Source organism: Leucopleurus acutus (assembly GCF_964270905.1).
Source record: "Leucopleurus acutus genome assembly, chromosome: 10".
NCBI lineage: Eukaryota > Metazoa > Chordata > Mammalia > Artiodactyla > Delphinidae > Leucopleurus > Leucopleurus acutus.
Window position 1 is genome coordinate 91,526,307 of NC_139153.1, and position 22,216 is coordinate 91,548,522.

Below are 22,216 nucleotides of genomic sequence, written 5' to 3' on the forward strand. Positions count from 1 at the left end.
TACTGTGAGCTATTGTGAGATATAAATATTATTGTGGTAGATGGTTTGGAGCCCTTCTTTAAAGGAAAAAACTCACTTTGTTTTCCATCTACTCACTACTCACTGAATCCGTCTGTACTCCAAATGTGTGGGGTTTTCCCCCTTACCAAGCAGTTCTCCAATTTTCAGGAGACACCAACTGGATTTCCTAAAATTTAACTATTTCTGACACTATCCACCTGGATGTAGCTTCAGATCCCACAGGTTAAGGGCTCAGTCCAACAAGACTGCTCTCCCTTCCCACCTCAGATATCAATACCAAGTCCAGGTCATCCTACATGTTCCCATGACCCCCTCCTCTGTTCAATAATTTGGAGAGCAGCTCACAAAACTCAGGAAAACAGGTTACGTACTAGATTACTTGTTGATTATAAAAAGATACAACTCAGTTAGCCAGGTGGAATGGAGGTGTGTGGGAAGCGGCACAGAGCTTCCATGCCCTCCACAGGTACACTACGCTCCCAGCGCCTCTATATGTTCATAATCCTGGAAGATTCCCAAACCCCATCTTCGTGTTTGATTCAACCTCCAGCCCCTCTCCCCTCCTCTGAGATAGGAGTGGTGGGGGTAGGTGAGCTTTAAGTTCCAACCTTGTAAGCACATGGTCAGTTTCCCTGGCAACCAGCCCTCATCCTGTGGTTATCTTTACAAAAATCACCTCGGTTCCCCTTTAATGCTCTGGAGCTATTTCAGGAATGAAGGATTAAAACCAAATATTATAGTGAAAGATGCTCCTATGCTCTAATCACTTACGTAATTACAAGAGTTTTAGGAGCTGTGAGTCAGGAACCACGATGAACACCAAAATATATATTTCTTTAAAAAAAATCATTTTGCATTTTTGATAGAAAACGATAACACAAAAGGTGCATTAGAATGGCCACACTTTTATATTGATGGCAATACATTTTTTATAAATTTCATTTGGGAAGCAATTTTTCACCAGGTATAAATACATTCCTATCTGGTAATCAACATTCTGGGAATCCTTCCTGGGTTTAATAATACAAAATGCAGGAGAAGGTGCATGAATGAAGATGTTAATTTATGTGTGTTTTTTATAAGTTTAAAGTTGGATGCGTATATAGTTCTTATTATATGACAACATCACACCCACCTTGGGGGAGAATTACTCCCCTGCCCCATCAATGCTAGCCTTGACCATGTGACTTGCTTTGGCCAATGAAAATTGAGAAGTGATATGCATCACTTCTGAGCAAAAGCTTGAAGAGCCATTGTGTGGTCTGCCATCTTTTCCTTTCCTTCTGCCACAAAACTGGCATTGTCCTGGCTCAGGGCTGTTTCATTGGCCTGGGAGTGGAAGTGAAAATGAGTGGAGCAGAGCCACAGCCAGGCTGTGATGGACAAGTCATATGAGTGAGGCGTAAAGCCTTGTTTTTATAAGCCACTGAGATTCGAAGGTTGCTGGGTTACCATGGCGTAACTTAGCCTAGGCTGATGGGTACCGTTGTTAAAGTAGATTTATAGAAAGCCTCTTATTTAAGTATTTGCCTGCGCCATCATTACTCTTTGATCCTCTGTAGACTTAAACCATTAGCAGTTTCTACATCGGCCTGGAAGCCCCCTTCCGGCTGAAATAGCTTGAAATCGGATGATTCCAGAGTCTCTGGGATGTTTGTTGATCAGGTGTCTGTCGGATCTTCAGAACCCACGGCATTTCCGGTTTCTAGAGTAAAACTCTAGTAACCAGCTCTTCCTAAAGAAGAGCATATGTGTAAAGTGCACAGACTGGAGGGGGTGGGGGTGGGCGTCTAGTGGCTCGTGGGTGCAGCAGCTGCATTTGTTGCTTAAGCTGAACTCTGGGGATTGTAGAGATGGTTGAAAAGAACATCCGGCTGCGCTGTGCTGTCAGGGAAGCCCTCCCAGCCTGTCCATAGCTCAGGCCCACGACCAGGATCTTCTCAGTCTAGGTCAGCTCTCTGATGAGGCTTTACGTCTACACAGCAGGCCCGGGACCTCAACAAGCTGCTTTGTTCTTCCCTGAGCTTCTTTTTCCTCAGACTGACTCCAGAATGCCACACTGTCTGTCTGGTTCCCAGAACTCCCCTTGCTGCTGCTGGAGAAAAAGCACGCCCATCCTTTTATTAGCTTTTTTTTTTTTTCCTGCTTACTTGAATTTAGTAGAGAGAGAGAAGAAAAACAAAACAAAACAAAAAACTGAGCCTGGGTGCCTTAGAAGTGTCCAGATTCTTCTTAAGAAGTCCATCCAGTTAAAATCCCTGGTCTACGGCCTGTGGCACCTTCTTAGATGGATAACCACTGGTATTTCTGCTTGCCAAATGTCTGACGTTGGGGTTCCCACAAGCTCCCCTCCCCACCCTTTGGGAACTTCTTTCCATAGAAGGGCCCTGGGGATGCCCCCCCCCCCCGCCATCCCTTCATAGCAAATCAGCCTGAAGAGCCAACGGTGGCAGGACAACAGGTTCCCTTTGTGGACTTGAGTGGGTAATTTGTACTTTTGAGGGATTGCCACTTGCACGTGGCAGAGCTGGAATTTGAACCCGGGTTGCATGACCCCAGAGCGCATGCTTTCACTCCCTGCACTGTGCTGCCTTTCATTCTTCATCGTGTTTATAATCTATGTCCAACTCTATATATTCCCCTTCTAAAGGGACTCGTGGATGAAGGGCAATGTGAGCAGTATTTTGCATCATTTATCGACATTCTCCAAGCTGACAAAATACCACTGCTACTGCTCTATGAGCATCTTCTTGCCTTTTCAGTCCCACTGGCACTTTTCCCAGGTTAATTCTATTCTCACTGTGGAATCTAGGAGCGGGAATGGAGCTCAGCCTTGGTAGAGACTAGAAGCAGAACCTGGAAGGTTTTCAAAAACCTGAAAACCCAAACCCAAACAGTTCTCACTTCCCTAAGTATCCTTCACAATGGCTTCCTAATTCTTTTTCAGAGCAGTGTTCCAGGACTGCCTGTGAGCATGAAGAATACAGCCTCTCCACAGCCCTCAGGTTGACTTCAGGGAGTGCCAGCTTCCACTTACAATGCCGTGATGAGAGCTTCACCGGTAGTAACTCATTTTATCCTCATAGCAACCCTATGAAATAGGAACTTTTTCCATCATCAATCACCACCATCCTATTTCACAAATAAGGAAACTGATGTCCAGAATAGTTAATACAGATTTTCTTGCTCAGAAAGGGAAGGTTCAGGATTCAAACCAGATAGTTTGATTCCAAGGGTCACACCCTCAGTCACAACCCTATGAATGCCAAGCCCAGATTTCCAGGGGGAAGAATCGGATACATCCAGCTTGTGGCAGGAATAGCCCTTGGGGTCCAATGAACTGTATCAGGAATGTGGGGCTATGTAGTACAAACATGGTAGCTGAGGCCCAGAAGCCAAGGGGTGGGGTGTCGGGGGAGAGGGAACAGCAGTTCTCAGAAAAAGTGGAACATTGTATGCTAGGCATTTACTCAGAAAGGTGTCTATTACATCCTGTGGGGTAGAAGTTCAGATTTCCCATTTACTCATGAACCAGCTGAAGATGGGGGGTGGGGTGCAGTGGGGAGTGCAAAACTTGTTCCAGGCTACGCAAGAGACAAGATTCAAATACAGCTCATCTAATTCCTAAGCCTTACTTTATCATATACTTTTATAGGAGGATACCCAGGACAGTTGAGAGAATGCATTATGTGGCAAAGTGTATTTTCCAAAAAGGGCTGCAACAGATATCTCCCACCTCACATGATCTTACAAGATTAACTGTGACATTTCCCCCACTGAGATAAGGGGACTATAGTTCTCTCTTGGGATTGGAGAGGGCTAGTGAGACTACAGAAGTGACACTACAGAATTTCTAAGGTAAGGTCATAAAAGCTGAAAGAGCTTACTTACATTGGTGCTCTTAAAATGCTCATGCTTAGGGCTTCCCTGGTGGCACAGTGGTTGAGAGTCCGCCTGACGATGCAGGGGACATGGGTTCGTGGCCCAGTCTGGGAAGATCCCACATGCCGCGGAGCGTCTGGGCCCGTGAGCCACGGCCGCTGAGCCTGCGCATCCGGAGCCTGTGCTCCGCAACAGGAGAGGCCACAACAGTGAGAGGCCCACGTACCGCAAAAAAATAAAAATAAAAATAAAAATGCTCATGCTTAGAACCTAACCACCATGCTGCGAGGAAGCTCAAGCCCGCCCATGCAGAAAGACCATATAGTACCTAGAGAAAGAGAAACACCTGTCCTGCTCCAGCTGTTCCAAGTCACCGTGCACCGCGCCCCCCTCCAGCCAATTCCAGCTCCCATCTGACTGCAATCTCATGATTGAACCAGATGAGCCCTTCCCAAATTGTTTAAAGCTGCTGATTTGGGTGGGGTGGGGGGAATGATGTGTTATATAACCAGAACAGCATATTCTTCTTCTGAGCAGAGGTCTTCACAAGAATGTGAGAGCCATCTTCAGGTATCTGAAGGGCTGTCATGTAGAAGAGGAAGTTGACCTGGAGTGGGGAAGCTCTAGGTGGCAGCACTAAAATCAACAGTTGGAATTTACAGGGAGGCAAATTTGATTCTTCACGGAGCCCTTCTCTAACTGTGGAAGTTTAGAGCCATCCACTAGTGAGCACTCTGCCAGCAAACATACCCAAGCAGAGGGATGACCGCTTTGGGGGAGGCTGTAGAAGGGTCCAGAAGCCCCCAAAGGCACATTCGCAGCCTAAAAAGATGTGATTTCAAACGAGTTAAGGCTAAAACCGTTTTGAAGAAGAAACAGTTCTTCTTACAAGAGGTGAGGACTAATCTGGGTCTTTAAAGTTGGAGAGGGTTGGGAAAGGTGAAAAGCAGAAGGACCACTCGGCAAAAAAGAAAAAAAAAAAAGGAGGGGACTTCCCTGTTGGCAAAGTACTTAAGACTCCTGACTCCCAATGCAGGGGGCTGGGGTTTGATCCCAGGTCAGTGAACTAGATCTCACGTGCACGCTGCAACTAAGAGTTTGCACGCCACAACTAAGGAGTCCACCTGCCACAACTAAGACCCAGCGAAACCAAAAAACAAACAAAACAAAAAACAATGGAGGGCTTCCCTGGTGGCGCAGTGGTTGAGAGTCCGCCTGCCGATGCAGGGGACACGTGTTCGTGCCCCCGTCCGGGAAGATCCCGCATGCCGCGGAGCGGCTGGACCCGTGAGCCGTGGCCGCTGAGCCTGCGCGTCTGGAGGCTGTGCTCTGCAACGGGAGAGGCCACAACAGTGAGAGGCCTGCGAACCCAAAAGGAAAAAAAAAAACAGAAAACAATGGAAACTATTTAACCGGCAACACCCGATTAATCATGGCCCTCTCACCTTAAAACCTATTCTTATCTGTGTATGGTGTGTTATGGCTCATCATCCTCCCAGACCCTCTCCAGTCAGCTGCAACCCTCAATTCTCACATCCCAGTGGTTGCTAAGTCTTTCACTCTTATCTCCACAGTAAGTCCTGCCTCTGCTCTTAGCGTTCTATCTGCACTACCATTGGCTTTGCTCTAGCCATCATCACCTCTTATCTAGATGATATTCTTTTAAGAGTCAGGCCTGGGAATTCCCTGGCGTTCCAGTGGTTAGGACTCCCCACTTTCACTGCCGAGGGCAAGTGCGCTGCGAAGCCAAAAACAAACCAAACCAACCAAACAAAAAAAAACACCCCAAAGAGGCAGTCCTGGGCTCCAAGACCAAAGCCTTCATTCAGTTCTCACTGCCTTTGGAATAAAGTTGAAATTTCTTAGGTATTCAAGGCTTTCATGATATGACAGAGAAGGTGATGGTGTCAAGCCCATACTTGGCACCTGTTGGAGACAGAATTAAACCTCATAGCACCTGCCAGCAGTCTAGTCATACCTGACTCGGGGCTGTTTTTCCCGCCACAGAGTGTGTGTCTGTGGCACAGGATGCATGACTTTATTCATGTTTTTGTGTGTCCTCCACAGCACTTTGCACACAGTTGGTCCCCAATACAACTTCCAGTGACCTCGTGAATGACTGAATTTCTACACTTAAGCAAATTGGAAAGATTTCCCCAGATCTAAACTCGGGATTTTAGACTTGGGTACGCTTCAAGATGCCCGGCTCCCAGTAAGCGCCCAAGAAGCACTTGTTGAACCGCACAGAAGAAATCAGATCCCCCGGTTCCGCCCTGGCAGCGAGGTGGGCCTATGGCAGGACGACGGAATCCATGGCTATTAAATTCTTATGTAAGAGTGAATGACCCTCCAGCCCACTTGACAGCTCTCCCGCAAGAAAAGTGCAAGGGCAGGGGAAGTAAGCGAGAGCAGTCTTTGCAAACACACACTCTTTCGGTGGCAGAGGCACAGATTGATTTCCAGCCTCGGTTCACCACACGCATCTGAAAATGCAGCTGCGCGCTCCGTGCGGTGCCGGGCGGGCGGAGGGGGCGGCGTGCCGGCATTTCGGTTGAGGCGTATTTCATTCCGTGGGTAAGGCCTGCCCACCCGGCACGCCCAAGAGCTCTGGGGCTGCGGTGACAGCGGCCCCACAAGGTGACTCGAGTTCAAGGCGGTACCCGTGGGGTCCCCGCCGGCGCGGGTGCAGGCCGGGCCTGGAGAAACCGGGCGCCCCGCCCCGGACTGCAGCGGCCCCCAGCGCCGCGCCGCTCGCCGTCCCCTCCGGGTTCCGCTGGGCGCCGCGCGCCGCCGGGCCGAGCCTCCCCGAGCCGCGGGGGCGCGGGCGCGGCGAGGCGCGGAAGATGGCGGCGCGGCCGGGCCCGGGGCGGCCGCGAGGGGCGGCGGCGCTCTGCGGTCGGCTGGGCCGGCGCGGCTAAAGCGGCGCCTGGGCCCGGGCGGCGCGGCCTCCTCCCCGCCCGCCGCCGCCGCCGCCGCGCCCCGCCCCGCGCGCCCGCCCGCGCGCCCGCCCCTCCCCGGGCCGCGGCCGTGCCCCGCGTCGCGCTCCCCCGGGATGGCCCGCGCGCCTCGGCGCTGCCTTACGGAGCATACGGCGGAGCAGCGGCGGCGGCCGCGCTCGGGGGGCGCGCGGCTGCGGCGGCGCCGGCGCCGCGCGTGAGGGGCCGCCTGGGGCCGAGCGGGCGCCGCCAACATGTCGGATACCAAGGTAAAAGTTGCCGTCCGGGTCCGGCCCCTGAACCGACGAGGTGAGGAGCTTTCCGCTCGTTTTCGTTTGTGGTCGGGATGAGGGCGGGGGCAACTTTGGAAACTGCGGGGCCGCGGGGCTGGAGCGGCGGGAGCGGCGGGAGCGGAGCCGGAGCGCCGGGGCGGAGGCGGCGCCCGCACCGGCCGCGGGGACCCGGTGCGCCGGCTCCCAGCTCCGGGCTCGGCCGCCTCCCGGGGGAGTCCCGCGCGGCGCGCAGAGGCGGGCTGCGGGCACGGATGCTCGGCTTGGCAACGTTCGTTTTCCCTTTTGCTTTCAGAACTGGAACTGAACACCAAGTGCGTGGTGGAGATGGAAGGGAATCAAACGGTCCTGCACCCTCCTCCTTCTAACACCAAACAGGGAGAAAGGTAAAGCGGGTGCCGAGAGGGCGGGCTGGAGGGTGCAGCCCCGCTGCCTCCTGCAAGTTTCAGCCAGGAAAATGGGAGTGCTCTTGCCTATTGTTAGGAGGACGGCTTCAAGTTTGTCGCACGCTCCTGTCTGAAGCTGTTGCAAGTCCAAGTTCCTCTCTCTCCTCCCTCTGCCCCCCTCCCCCTTGTCCCCTCCCATCTAGAGCGGCATCAAGGCAGGGCACCCCGGCCTGAACCAGGACCAGTCCACTGTGTCCCCGGCCGGCTTCGAGGGGGCCGGATGGGACCCTAGAGATGATTAGTCCAATAGCCACATTTTACAGATGAGAAAACTGAGGCCTGAGGCGAGCAAGTGACCACCCCAAGGCCTAGTTCGTGGAACCCAGTGCCCCTGGTTCTTTCCACCACTGTACTGTTTGCTTTACTTGGCAGAATTGTTAAGGAACTTTGTGTGTAAAATGGGGGGTGGGAGGGAACACCTCCGCACAATAAAGCAGAACAGTTTTGTACGATGCAGGCTCAGGCCTGGACCATTTAAGATCTATTTTTTTGTTGGTGCTGAGTTGAGATAATGCCTGAATGTAATGCGCGAATTTCGATTTTCAAGGAAACAAAAGTAGTGCCTGGAGCTGTGTAGACACTGGGGGGATGTTTAAAAGGGGCTGCATTTACTAGATGGCAACATTTGCATTTGAAAAGTGGTAACTGTTGGATCCTTATTAATTCTGCTCTATTCCACGCAACAGTATGGGAAAATGCCCTAAAATAATTTGAATATTTGGCATTTTTTTGGTAAGCCCCTGAGAAGAAAACGGTTGGAATTCATTTAGTATAGCAATGCAGTAGCTTGTAAAAATAGGAAAGAGAAATTAGGGAGATCTGACAAAATTAATTCCTCTCTGACGAGAGTTTGTGTTTCTAAAAGTCACCTGTTGATTGATGTGTTACAATTTAGTGATTTTTTTGTTGTTGTTCTTCAGAGATTTTTTTCACTAAAGAGAGACTCTGAAGTAGGGTTTGTTACTTTATTGCTAAAGGAAGCAACTGCCTTCATTCTATAATCATGCGATGTTCAGGCATAGTTTTACTAAATTTGGGGGGGAGAAATTATCAGGAGGTAAGTTTGGGGATTCTTTGCTTTTTGTGCTGAGGCTAGAAATTTTTATCCAATGTGCAAACATTCTGCTTCCTGTAGCAGATTGTTATGGCTATTGTAAATAGCTGAGTTGTATTTAAAATATGTTAAATACTTTTCAGTAATGGATGTATCCTTGAATAATACTTTTAGATACATTTTAGAGATTTATAGGATTTTAGATACATTTATAGCAATGTAGTTGTGTATTTCTTAGTGATAGTAAGTAAACTCATTGAGTAAATTAAGATATTTACAGATTAAATTAGTCACCCACATCACCAACATTTCCCTCCCCCCCCAACCTGAATATTGTTTGAGAAAAAAATTCTGCTGGGTCAGAGTCTTCAAAGCCGTCTAGGAAACAGGTAGAATGTTAACTCCTTTTATGTAGCTGTGGCTTCTGTTTCCCTTGCTGGTTTGACACCTGCTTCTTGTCACTCTTAACCATCAGGAGTGTTACTGTTAGCTACTATTTAATGAAATGAAGCTTTGTCATTTGTGGGCAGACACAGATTTAGTGTTGTGGAATTTGGATAGAAATTACAACTGTAGACGGTTGGAACTGCTAAATAATCAATTGATCATTTTTAGGGCCACCACTGCGGTTACTAATCAGCATCTTTTAAGTAATGATTTGAAGGGTGACTTTGGGATTTATCCATCTGCTTGCTTCTTGGAATAGCCCCTTATCTGGAACTATAAGAATAGCACTGAAACATGGGTGTTCTCTTGTTCTGACCTCCTGACAGATATGATTCTTTGAGTGGTGGATGGGCCCTTTCTGTGGGATTCTGCCTGGGTACCTGTCATTCAGTTTACAGACAAACTGGGAGGAGTGAACACAGCAGTGCTGCTTGCAGGTTAGGATTACTGTCTATGCAAGGAGGGAGACACCAAATGCATTTTGATTTTCATTAGGCAGCTTGGTTTTATGTTTCTCCAGTGGGTCTTCCCTTAAAGCAACAGTGCACTTAAAAATAGAAACAGTTCCTCCCTTGGGTTCTGGGTTGATTAATTGCAACGATGCTTCATGTTATGTTTGCAATTCATTTCTATCATTTGTTTTGGATAGAGCTCAGAGCAAGGCAAGACTATTATTTTTCTTACCTAGAAGTCCAAGGTTTGAAGTGTAAGAAGTTTTAAATTAATATTGGCAAACCTGTGTCAAATTGAAAATCACTTTTTTTTCTGAATATTGCAAGAAATTACTAATGTATTAACCATGGTTGGAATTTTAAGTTACTGGGTGAAAGCTTCCATTCCTACCAGTAAAAACAAACAAGAGTGCATTGGTTTCCAGGAAAAGAAACAGATAGGCTTAGCTTTCATGATTTTCCCCCTTTATGGAATCAAAGCCAAAACTACATGTTAAGGACTAAAAGATCACAGGTCTTCTGAGGTTAAAGATGTTTGTTTTGGTTCTGAAATTCTAAGATTATAATACACCACAGAGGTCCAGGTTAATAGTTGATGTGTTTATCAATCACCATTCTGAAACATTAAGACATATATGAATGTATTTCTTAAAATACCATTGCATTACCATGCAGGAGACATTTATGAAGTTCAGATCATGCTGGTACCATGCTTAGCTCAGGGGATCCAAAGATCACTACAGACCCACTGCCTGTGCCAGAGACTCTCACCTTTGAGAGACGTGGGAAAACAGGGGAAAAAATAATTAAAATATAGTGTGGTAGATTATGTAGATTACACTTTTCCCACTATATATACCGTATCATTTGGAAATTACCTGTTTGCTCTTCTGTCTCCTCTCCTCTCCTTGAGGCTTTGAGATCTGGGAAGGCAGGTACCTTGTCCTACTGACTTTTGTGTCCCATGCTTCCAAACAGCATCTGGCACATAGCAGGCCCTCAGCAAATGTCTGCAGTGTGATGGTTTGCAGTGTGATGGGTGTGCTGAGGAGGGGCTGTGGATGTGACCCGGGGTCCTGGCATCCTGCAAAGACAGGTGGCATTTGTGCCTGTCACGTGGGTGCTAAGAGTACAGGTTCACTTTTTCAAGATTGGGAGAAAGTCTTTTGTCAAAGTGAAAGCATACCTGCCTCGAATTACTTATGGGTGATTGTGTGTGCGTGCGTGCAGGATGTGGAATAGGGTGCGGAAGCCAGGCAGTTCATGAAGGGAGAATAGAATGAGAACCCCTAATTTGCCAAATAGGTAATAGGTTTTTTTTTTGCGGTACGCGGCCCTCTCACTGTCGTGGCCTCTCCCGTTACGGAGCACAGGCTCCGGACGCGCAGACTCAGCGGCCATGGCTTACGGGCCCAGCCGCTCCGCGGCATGCGGGATCTTCCCGGCCTGGGGCACGAACCCGCGTCACCTGCATTGGCAGGCGGACTCTCAACCACTGCGCCACCAGGGAAGCCCGGTAATAGTTTTAAAATCAAAGTAGAAGCAGATGTGCAAAGCCTTCCTCTCACCCTGGTTGTCATCCCTACTCTTCCCATCCCCTCACCTGTCCAAAAAGTAACCACAGTCATTAACTTCTCATGCATATTTTCAAATACACACACACACATTTTATATATATATATATTTCCACAAATATCTTTTCTATAATTAAATACCAGTATATTGACTCCTTCATTTTTTTAAATTTTTTTAATATCCTGTATGGGTGGTAGTAGTGGTTTTAAAAATATACATACCCATGTGTATATGAATCTGATCTTTATAACTTTTAAGAAGTGAAGCTTTATTATGAGAGTATAATGGAACTTGCTTTCTGCAGACGTTTTTGTTCTTATTTTAAATCATTTTAAAGTAAGTGAATTGTAGGGTAAGCATCCAAAGCAATGTGCATATATCAATATAACCTAGCTAAGTTAAAAGAAAAACTGGACTAAATTTAGGGTTTTAGTAAAAGAGCATCAAAGTTTTAACTTGCCCAATTTTTCCATACTGCAAGGTGGGCAGTGTAGCTTTTAAAGTATATGAGTGTGGGTCAGTGGAAGAAAACTACATCTTGGTCGACTGCATCTATACTTTCTAGTTTATGCATTATATGTTTTAAGTTTTTGATCGTTTCTTCCACCAGGCTGGCTTCCACTGCTATTCCAAAGTCGTCTAGGATGATTCCTTCTGCTCGAGTATATCCGTAGACCCGAAATTTAAAAATTAGTTAAAATCATATAAAATGAAAAAGATCCATCACCTAAGAAGCAGTAATATTCCACATTATCTGATTGACTTTGAGTTTTATTGTGTTTTCTGTGTTGTTACTCTTCTCTCTGGTTCAAATGTTACAAAGTTGATTGTAAGAAAGCAGAGTATTTAGATTTCAGTAATATAGGAGTGAGCATTCTTCATGCACGATATCAGTGGCATTTTAAAGAGTGTCACAGTGGAATATTTTCATTAGCTGTCAACGTTTTCCATTTCTTTCCTTTACAATAAAGATAGATTGTCATCTCTCACTTTAAAAAACAGGACTAAAAGTAATTATAATGCTGTATAGATAGTAATTTTAAAATTATTTTGTTCACAGTTAAACATACATTTTACATTATGCACTGTTGTGTGTACGTATATGAAGGTTCATGAAAAAATTTACTATGTGCAATGTCTCTGTTATTTTCTACCACCTTCTTTTTTTTTATAAAGGGAACTTTATTTTTATTTATTTATTTTTGGCTGCGTTGGGTCTTCGTTGCTGCGTGGGCTTTCTCTAGTTGTGGTGAGCAGGGGCTACTCTTCATTGCGCCGTATGGGCTTCTTATTGCGGTGGCTTTTCTCATTGTGGAGCACCGGCTCGTGGCGCGCAGTCTTCAGTAGTTGTGGCTCGAGGGCTCTAGAGCGCAGGCTCAGTAGTTGTGGCACACGGGCTTAGTTGCTCCACGGCATGGGGGATCTTCCCAGACCATGGCTTGAACCTGTGTCCCCTGCATTGGCAGGCGGATTCTTAACCACTACGCCACCAGGGAAGCCCTACCTGGTTTTGTTTTAATTCATTTTAGAAATGATGGTTGTGACTTACAGAATTAATTTCACAACCCACTAAATGGTCACAAGTTTATAATTTGAAAAATACAAGTTTAGTGGTTAAGAGGTTGGGTTCTGCATACATATATTTGTATATATATTTTAAAATCAGTGTAATAGTTTGAAGTGTGAAGTAGTTTTATAATTTATAAAGGCTATGGTTTCAAAAGAAGAATCCCCTTCATTTTTAGTCCCAGAGGCAGCCACATATAGTGATTTTAGCTTATTCTTTTGGGATTTCCCTCCATATTTCTGAGTAACATGCTGGTAGTGCTAGTTTTTAATTCGTTCTCTCTGTTTCCTTTCTGTGCCTTATTCTCACCCCATCCCCGAATTCTCCCCATCCCCCATTTTCCCAGTATAGTTATATAATGTATCAGTATTTAGTGCTTCCATTATTTAAATGACTGTATAGAACATTATTTACAGTTGAGCCATGTCTCTTCCATGATTTCTCCTATCATACAACACTTTTTGTTTTCCCTGGAGTTAATAAATGTTTTAATTTTTTTCCTTTCTCTCTAATTTGCTTCTCTTTTATGTACTTACCCTTAATTCAACTTTTAAATTCTCTCTCCCTTGCCCACATCTCCTTTCAAGACGTTTGGATATTATCAAGTGCTCTCTTGATTTCATCTTCTTAGAGACATTTCTCCTTGATCCTTCTAACATGTTCCTTTATGAACTGGTAACCTTCTCTGCCTGATGTAGCTGTCATCCTGGGGTTCCTGTCACATCATTCTGAGAATTCCTTTTATTTCTCTTCTGTGTGGAATCTGTTTTTCTGTTTCCTTTTTCTTTCTTGGTTTACTGTCTCAATTTTGTAGAGCATATCCTTTGGTAGCTTCCTGAGAAAGAATGTTTGGGAAGTAAGGGGTTTTAAAACCATGAAAATATCTTCATTCCACCCACTTACCTCGTTAATAGTTTGGATGGGTATCAAATTCTATTTTGAAGATATTGTTGCTTTAATGTCTTCTAGCTTCCAGTGTTTCTCTTGAGAAGTCCAAAGCTATTTGGATTTCTAATCCTTTTGACGTGACCTAGATTTTCCCTTTCTGGAATCCTATAGAATATTTTCTTCCCCATTTTTGTGAAATCACAATGGTGGGCCTTTTGGACCTGGAAACTTGCATCCTTCAGTTCTGAAAAAAATTATTGAATTAATTCATTAGCAAACACTTTTTAAAATTTACTCAGTTCTTTTCTGGAACACTGATTTGGACATGGGGTTTCCTGAACTGGTCCTCTAATTACTTTATTTTTCCTTTCTACTTTTTTTTTTTTTTTTTTTTTGCGGTATGCGGGCCTCTCACTGCTGTTGCCTCTCCCGTTGCGGAGCACAGGCTCCGGTCACGCAGGCCCAGCTGCCATGGCTCACGGGCCCAGCCGCTCCGCGGCATGTGGGATCTTCCTGAACCGGGGCATGAACCCGTGTCCCCTGCATCGGCAGGCGGACCCTCAACCACTGCGTCACCAGGGAAGCCCTCCTTTCTACTTTTTATCTCTTGTTTTTATTCAACCTTCTGGGAGATTTCATCCACTGTATCTTTCAACCGTATGTTTAATTTTTATCATATTTTTCATTTCCAAGAACTCTTATAATCTTTTTTTGTTTGTTTTTAAAATAGCATCCTATGCTAGTTTTCTGGTTGTGGCATTTTTTGTGTCTTTCTGAGGACACTAATGATAGTTTCCTCTATATAGTCGGTCTTTTTTTTTTTTTTTTTTTAGTGCATAGTTTTGTTGGTGTTGGTGTCTCTTTTATGTTGAATCTCAAATGTATAGATTTTGGGCTTTCTCTAGGACAAGGACTATATATGATTTATCTTTGTGTTCTTAGGGCCTAGGTTCAAGAATGCCCAGCACACAGAAAGCATTTTGTAAATTCTCTTTGTTGTTTTAAAAAAATGATTATTAATAAACGGTTCTGTCAACTCCCTTTTCTTTTTAGCTTCCAACAATAGAAATAAAAATGCTTTTCTTTTTCTTAAGAGCACGTGTAAATGCTAGAAGTAAAGGTAGTAGCTGCCTTATACAACTCTTAGCTACCCACATTAATGAAGATAATCAGTGTAGTCAGTACAAAAGCTGGAAAAATAAGAAAAATCCTGTTTTTGTATCACTATTGCAAAAGTTTTAGTTAGGAGATGTTTTTTTTTGGTCATCATTAATTTTAAAATATGTATGCTTGTTGGGCTGGGGAAATTTTTCAAAATGATACCAAACTGGCCAGTTTATCATCCTACCACTTGGCTTCTTCTGGCAAAATCTAGTTAGAGATAAGTGGATAACTTGGATTGTTTCCAATTTTCAATAAAATTACACATGCTGTGCACTCATATTTTAAAGAAATTTATAGGCCTTCCCTGGTGGCGCAGTGGTTAAGTATCCGCCTGCCAGTGTAGGGGACACAGGTTCAAGCCCTGGTCTGGGAAGATCCCACATGCTGTGGAGCAACGGAGCCCGTGTGCCACAACCACTGAGCCTGTACTCTAGAGCCTGCGAGCCACAACTACTGAGCCCACGCACCACAACTACTGAAGCCTGCACGCCTGGAGCCTGTGCTCCACAACCAGAGAAGCCACCGCAGTGAGAAGCTCGTGCACCGCAGCAAAGAGTAGCCCCTGCTCACTGCAACTAGAGAAAGACCGCGTGTAGCAACGAAGACCCAACACAGACAAAAATAATTAAAAAAAAAAAGAACTTTATAAGAAAAAGTCTTTCACAGATAGTAAGCTTTCTGAAGACATCAAGGTCTCTCAGTTATTCAACTACAGTTACCCTTTCTCAGATCTTCCCTGGAGCTATTTAGAGTTTAAAGGAGTTTGGAGAACATTACTGGCAAATGAAACGGAGAAACCAACAAGACATATAGAAACACTCAGAAAGAGAATTTTGTACCTTCACAACATAGGAAATGAAGTTTACTAACAACACAGCTGTCAATAAAGGAAGTATGCTAAAATTCACATTAAAACAATCAAGAGTTGATTTATATGGGATTCAAGAGCTATCTTTTCAAAGATTACACAGTATTTCTGGGAATTTAGATTTGCAAATATAAGAAGAAAATATGAGAAATTCTTCCTTGGAAAATTAGTTTATTTGGCATTTTACCACCCAACAACTATGTGGAAACTAAATAAGCATGGGAAAAATGTCAAGTTTTCACATCTCTAAAATTTTATTGTAAAAATGAGTAATTCTTATATTTGATTGTAAGATCTAAGGTTAAAAAAAGTAGAGAGGAGAAATTCTTGGAGACTCTCAGAATTAGGTGGACAACCAGTCCAAGCCTCATCTTTTGCTTGAATGCAGTCTTGATTTCATTTTACTACGAGATGAACAATTCAGTGAATCATTGATGAAGCAGCAGAACTGTTTTACTAAATCATTCTTGAAATGAACTTTTCACGTCAAAGCGCAATTGTATCTTTTAAAAAGATTGTTTCCTTAGATACTCTAAAATGTTTTATAAGAAGCATGACAGAAATTTAAAAGGGGGGGTGGTGGCATTGTCTGGGCAAACCTAACAAATCCATTATTCTTATTTTTCCCCTTTCTTCATTTTGTCCTTGTCCATATAATATAAATATTTGTAATTACAATTTTGTGTTTTGCTTTTCTCGCATTTATATTTTGTCACGCAACATAGTTTTCATAATTATAATAATTGAGTAGTTTGTTGAGTTTCATAATTTTAAACCATATTTCTATATTTCTGGACCTGAAAGTTGTTCCTCTTAATGATTGTAAATAACTGAGAGCATCTTCGAGGAACTTTTTAAGAATCCTTTGCTAATTGCAAGGCATTTCTTCCCAAGCAAGCTTGCTACTACAAAAATACATCTTTGAAATTGCATGGCAACATATATTGCATGACATAAATTGCATGACAACATACTCCCTTATATTATAGTGGAGTTAAAGTTGATAAATTTCAGATTTAAGTATGAGCTAGGTCATGGAAAAAGTGATTTTGTGTGGACAGTAACAACCCAGGGGTTCTCACACTTAAGAGTGCATCAGGGGACTTCCCTGGTGGTCCAGTGGTTAAGAATCTGTATTCCAATGAAGGGGATGCGGGTTCAATCCCTGGTCAGGGAACTAAGATCTCACATGGCATGGGGCAACTAAGCTCACATGCTGCAACTACTGAGCCCTCCTGCCGCAACTACTGAGCCCGTGTGCCACAACTAGAGAAAAAGCCCGCATGCCACAATGAAGAGCCCACGTGCTGCAACTAAAATCCGATGCAGCCAAATAAATAAATGTCAAAAAAAGAAAAAAACAGTCCCACCCAAAAGGTTCTGATCCAGTAGCTTGGCTTGAGAATTTGCATTTCTAGCAAGTTCCCAGGTGATGCTGATGCTGTTAGCTCCGGACCAAGCTTCGAGAATCACTGCTTTAGACCAGGACTGTCCAATAGAATTTTCTGTGATGATGGAAATGTTCTACACATCTGCTGTCCAATATGGTAACCACTGGCCATGCATGATTACTGAGCGCTTGAAATGTGGCTAGTGCAACCAAAGAACTGAATTTTAAATTTTATTTCATTTTCATTAGTTTAAATTTAACCTGCAGATGGCTACTGTATTGGACAGTAGGGGTCCGGACATGGTTCTAAACCTTGGTTGCGCGTTAGAATCACCTGGGGGGCTTTAAAAATCGATGCCTGGGTCCTACCCCCAGAGTTTCTGGCTTAATTGGGCTGTAGTGGCACCTTAGGCATTGGGATTTTTAGCCGCTTTCCAGATGTCCCAGTTAGGATTGTTGTTTAACAAATCATCCCTAAAGTTAGTGGTCTGAAACCACCATTTTTTAATGCCCCTGGCCTCTGTGGGTCAGGAATTTGGACAAAGTAGATATGACTTGTCTCTGCTTCTCATCGTCTGGGGTCTCATCTTGAAGACTAGAAGTCTGTGGGTGTAGTCATCGGAGGTCTTGACCGGGTTGGATGTCAGAGGTGGTTAACACACATGGTTGGTAGTTGATTCTCATGTGTAGTGAAGGTTGACAAACACTGATCTAGTTTAATAAAGCAGGTTTTAAAGCCCAGTTTCACAGCTTGTCCTTTGGTTTATTTTACCATCCTGATTGTGACCATGTATGCAAATTCTCATAACCATTAACGTTCTCAAAACTAAAGTCTGAAAGCCTCATAAAATCAGCCTAAATATTTACCTTATTAAGGCGACTTATGGAACTTTAATAGGGTCTTCGTATTATTATGAAAGTTAAGCCTCACGAATAAATTCTCTCCCATTTGAGAAAAGCCTCCCATTCTCTATCCAGGTGTATTTAATCCAAATACCTCTTCTTATTTGTTTTTACTTAAATTGTGGCAGAGGGGGAAGGAATTACCTCGATTATCTAGATGCAGGGTACTTGCCTATCCTTCAGCTGACTCCTCCACCTGACTTCTTGGGAAGCACAGGTTTCTCAGCTTTCTAATGGCCTGTGGACCACAATTCCCTGCTTCAGGCCCTGGAACTATGTGGCAGTCCCAACCTCAACTCCTGAACCATTGCAGAGCCCTAGGGACCCCATCTGTGTGGAGGCTCAGGACGGTGTGATGACTGGATGGGAAGACTGGATGCTGCAGGGTCCTGCCACTAACGTGGTCTGTATCCTTGAGCTAGCCATGAACACTTCATCATCTGTCAAACTGCGGGCTAAACTAGGTAACCGGTAAGGTTTTTTAAGCTCTAAAATTTAGATTTATCCCAACTATACTTACGTGTAGAGTTGAATCAAATAGAGTAGTAGGTAACACTTACAGGGGCTGAAATGGGTTGGGTTGTAATTTACTTCTTGTCAGAGTGTGAGGAAAACCGGGGAGGAAGGGTCACTGTTCTTGGGAGGCTCTGTTTGCCTGCAGTAGCTGATGCGAGAATTGAAGGTGTCAAGTGAAATAAGACAGCCACTAGCTCCAGATAGCTGAAGCCGTTATCAGCTAGCCGGGGAGCCTGGGTTCCTTACAGACATTTCTACATGCCTCCTGTTTCAGCTAGGACAGCAGCTTTTATACGTGCCTACAGGGCATTATAAATCTTCTGATTTGGTCCTTTCAATTAGTTTTTATCTTGTACAGTTGTGTTCTTTTGGGGAACCAGTGATTTTTAAGCTGGTCTTGCAGGCATACAGCTGTTTTATGTGATAAGTCTGTATGTATGGGGGTGGAGAAATGACATTTCCAGAGCTGTTAGCCTAAAACTTACTTGGGTAGTTTGTTTTGTTTCTGAGGGTTCTGTTATAACCTAACCAAAAGTGTGGTTAATTCCCAATATTTCTTATCTTCAACTGTGAGATGAATTCTGTTTAGTAAGAAAGAGAGAGAGAGAAAGAAAGGGGGAAAGAGAGAAAGGGGGGAGAGAGTGAGAGTGTTTCCTTTCCGGTTTGTGTCCTCTTACCCATTCTTTTGAAAGCAGAGTGGAGTTATTGATTCACTCTGACCCTTTAGAGTCTGGTCTGTAGGTGTGATGAGCTTTGCTACTGTTAGAAGAGGTGTGAGGAAAGCATCTGTGTGCCGTTGCCTTGAGGGAAGAAGTTCGGAGCCTTGTTTTTTTAAAAGACAGGGAACAGGAAGGAAGGCTTTGAGGAAAGGGAAGCTTTACCCTTTGTTGTTGGCTCTTTGTGTTGTCTTGAAGAGACACTCCCTAGATTGTACACCCACCATGAATGACCACAACTATTCATGTATCTCAAGCTGGGAGCCTCAGGGGAAAATCAGAAAGGGCAAAACCATGCTGAACTGCTCAGGCATTCTATTGCAATATTGAGTGGATTTATCCCCAATTTTGGAAGGGTCATGCAGTAAACCCTCATGTAGTTTGTTGAGCAGATTAATAAGCCTTTAAACATACTTATACTTTGTAGTTTAATAAAAGAAGTCCTCAGAATTGATGCTTTGTGTGCCCACCCATCTATAATCCCAGCTCAGTAGAGGATGTGTCAAGATGTAGAGCTGAACTTGTAACTGCTCTTTTTAAAATTGGATAACAAACCGTTAGCGTTTTTTGTTTTGTTTTGTCTTTTGCGCTCTATCTTTAATGACTTCTATTTAGATTGTTAATTAAAGTTTAGTATTCCCTGTACAAATTGTAACAGGGGATGGTTACATTATCGTGTTAAGAAAGAGCCTTAAAATTACTGTTTCCAGGGTAATGCTTTGAGTAAGGAGGAAGCAGTGTGGTAGGGGAAGCTTATCAAGATAATGGTGTTAAATTTGAGCAGCCTTATCCAGTTTTAAACATCTGCCTTTTTGATCTAGAGTTACTGTAACAAACAGGTAACATTAGCATGGTAATGTAACTAAGTTTGTTTTGTTTTTGTTTTTGAAGCCTTTAAGTTTTGCTGGCTTTGATAGTTAGCAATAGAATAGTATCCCCCCACACACACACAATGACAACTTAGTCTGCGTTTTTGTGATGAATTATGCAGTGGAAATAATTTTTCCCAATTGTTTTTCTTTTAAATACTGAACAAAGAGTCTTCCTTATTTGTGTGTATAAATGAATTTTTCTGAATGGCAGTGTACATCTTTGCTTTTGTAGTTTGATACATTGAAATAACCTCACCCATCTATTTAAAAGTTAGCCCAGATAAAGTTTAAATGTTCATAAATATGTGAATTACTTTGTTTTTTGTTTTTGTTTTTGCAGTACATGGGCCTCTCACTGTTGTGGCCTCTCCTGTTGCGGAGCACAGGCTCTGGACTCGTAGGCTCAGCTGCCATGGCTCACGGGTCCAGCCATCCCGCGGCATGCGGGATCTTCCCAGACCGGGGAATGAACCCATGTCCCCTGCATCAGCAGGCAGACTCTCAACCACTGCGCCACCAGGGAAGCTCTGAATTACTTTGTATTTGAGCCAGAGCTTTTACTCAGTGAAAGGAAATCTTTTATTTGCCTTTTGTATGTTTCTGTGGCCATCCAGTTGGGTGTAAATATCTAGTAGTTTTGTAAAACACTATCAAGTATTGTGACAGAATGATGTAGTGGTCCAGAGCCACTCAGAGGACTTGGGAGACCAACTGCTTATATTTGAAACTGATTATGCAACTGACTAGCTGCAAAATGTCTGGCAAGTCCCTTAACCCTCTGTGCCTGTATTTCCTCATCAGTAAAATGGGAATAATAAAATTACAGACCCATAGCGGTTGTGAGGATTACCTGAAAAACTGGGTTCACCTCTTGGTGGGTGTCAGAGAGGGAGAAGGAGGACTTATTACTAAGTAATAAGGAAAACACCGGGATCTTTCTCAGAGCTGTGGCTCCCCAGCAGCAGAATTGGGGAAGTTTTAAGCTAAGGGTACCTGCATATTCATGAAGGGGCTTGAGCCCAGGAGAATTCAGCGTAGAATTGGGGCAAAGGTCAACAGAGCCCAGGCTTTAGTTGATTGAAGTCACAAAAGGTCAACTTCATCATTCTGTCCTCCACCAGGGTGGGGACCTTATTTCCTACAGACTCAAAACTATGTATCAGATGACTGTGTTTAGCCCTTGAGGAGGAACTAGGGCTCTGTTTATCGCTGAACTGTGTTTCTTGACTGCTTTCCCTTTGTTCCTGCATCCCCTGGCTTCATTTAAGAGCATTAATTACTGAGACCTGTTCAAGGGCAAGCATTGTAGCCAGGCTTAGATCCCCAAATGGCTTAGGTCAAAATGGCTTCTCTTCTGTCAAGGAAGCCGTGCCTGGTTCACTTCCTCCAGGGACCCCCTACCCCTTCTGTTTATAATAGCAGGGCACCTTGCACAGGGCACACATTAAGTGTTGACAATTTAATATTTTTATTAACACGGAACACTTAAAGCTTGTTGACCTACGCTTTGCTTCTCATTCCAAGTTTAATGAATGAAGTTTTTTTTTTTTAACACCCAAGAAGAGCAATTAAAGAAGGACGTCTCAAAATTTTTGCTTTTTATTGTTATGAATTTTCTGATTTAAATGTGGACACTTCATGCAGTATGTGGTGACACTTTGTGGTGTTAAATGAGACACTTACCATGTCTCAGCTGACAGACCACAGGAGCACTGCTCTTTGGAGATGGATGTGTTGAATTTTGTTGAAAGGGAAATTCCTTCTATGACAGGTGTTCACCAGTCTGGTCATTTGGCAGTCATTCATTTGGGCAAAGAATATATGCCCATAAATTGTATGTGAACACATTGGGAAGTGTAATTTTTTGACAAAATTTTGACATGTTTGTAAAAGTATGTTTGGGAAGAATGGGGGGCTGGCGATAGGAGGGTACACCAAAGCCCTGGGACAAGATCTGAGGGGGAAAACCCGCAGTGCAAAGAGCTTGCCCTGGAATCTGATGCATTGCCAAACTATCTGAATAACAAGAGAGCCTGTTTGGAGACCTGCATAGGGATGGGACCGTAGCCCTAATTGTGCAACTTCAGCTCTGTGTTCCAGGTAGTGGGTGTCCATCCATTGTTTCCTTAGACACAGTACGTTCTCAGTAAATGTCTGTTGTGCTTGATTGTATTTCTGTTAATTGGATATATGGTTACTAGGCTGTAGTTAGTATAGGAGATTTGTAGA

The 22,216-nt window shown here is 44.1% G+C and overlaps 1 protein-coding gene across 4 annotated transcripts in view; it reads left to right on the plus strand.

Annotated features, from left to right (window-relative positions):
* Positions 1–7,093: 7,093 nt before the first annotated feature.
* The window catches only part of KIF13A (kinesin family member 13A), a gene marked incomplete at its 5' end in the record, with an annotated part of 214,779 nt that continues 199,656 nt past the window's right edge, over positions 7,094–22,216 (plus strand). For all 4 annotated transcript variants that reach the window (XM_082848810.1, XM_082848812.1, XM_082848809.1 and 1 more), the window contains 2 exons: positions 7,094–7,148; positions 7,425–7,515. In XM_082848810.1, coding sequence (XP_082704936.1) covers positions 7,094–7,148; positions 7,425–7,515 — 146 coding nt within the window. The remainder of the gene's footprint in view (positions 7,149–7,424; positions 7,516–22,216) is intronic.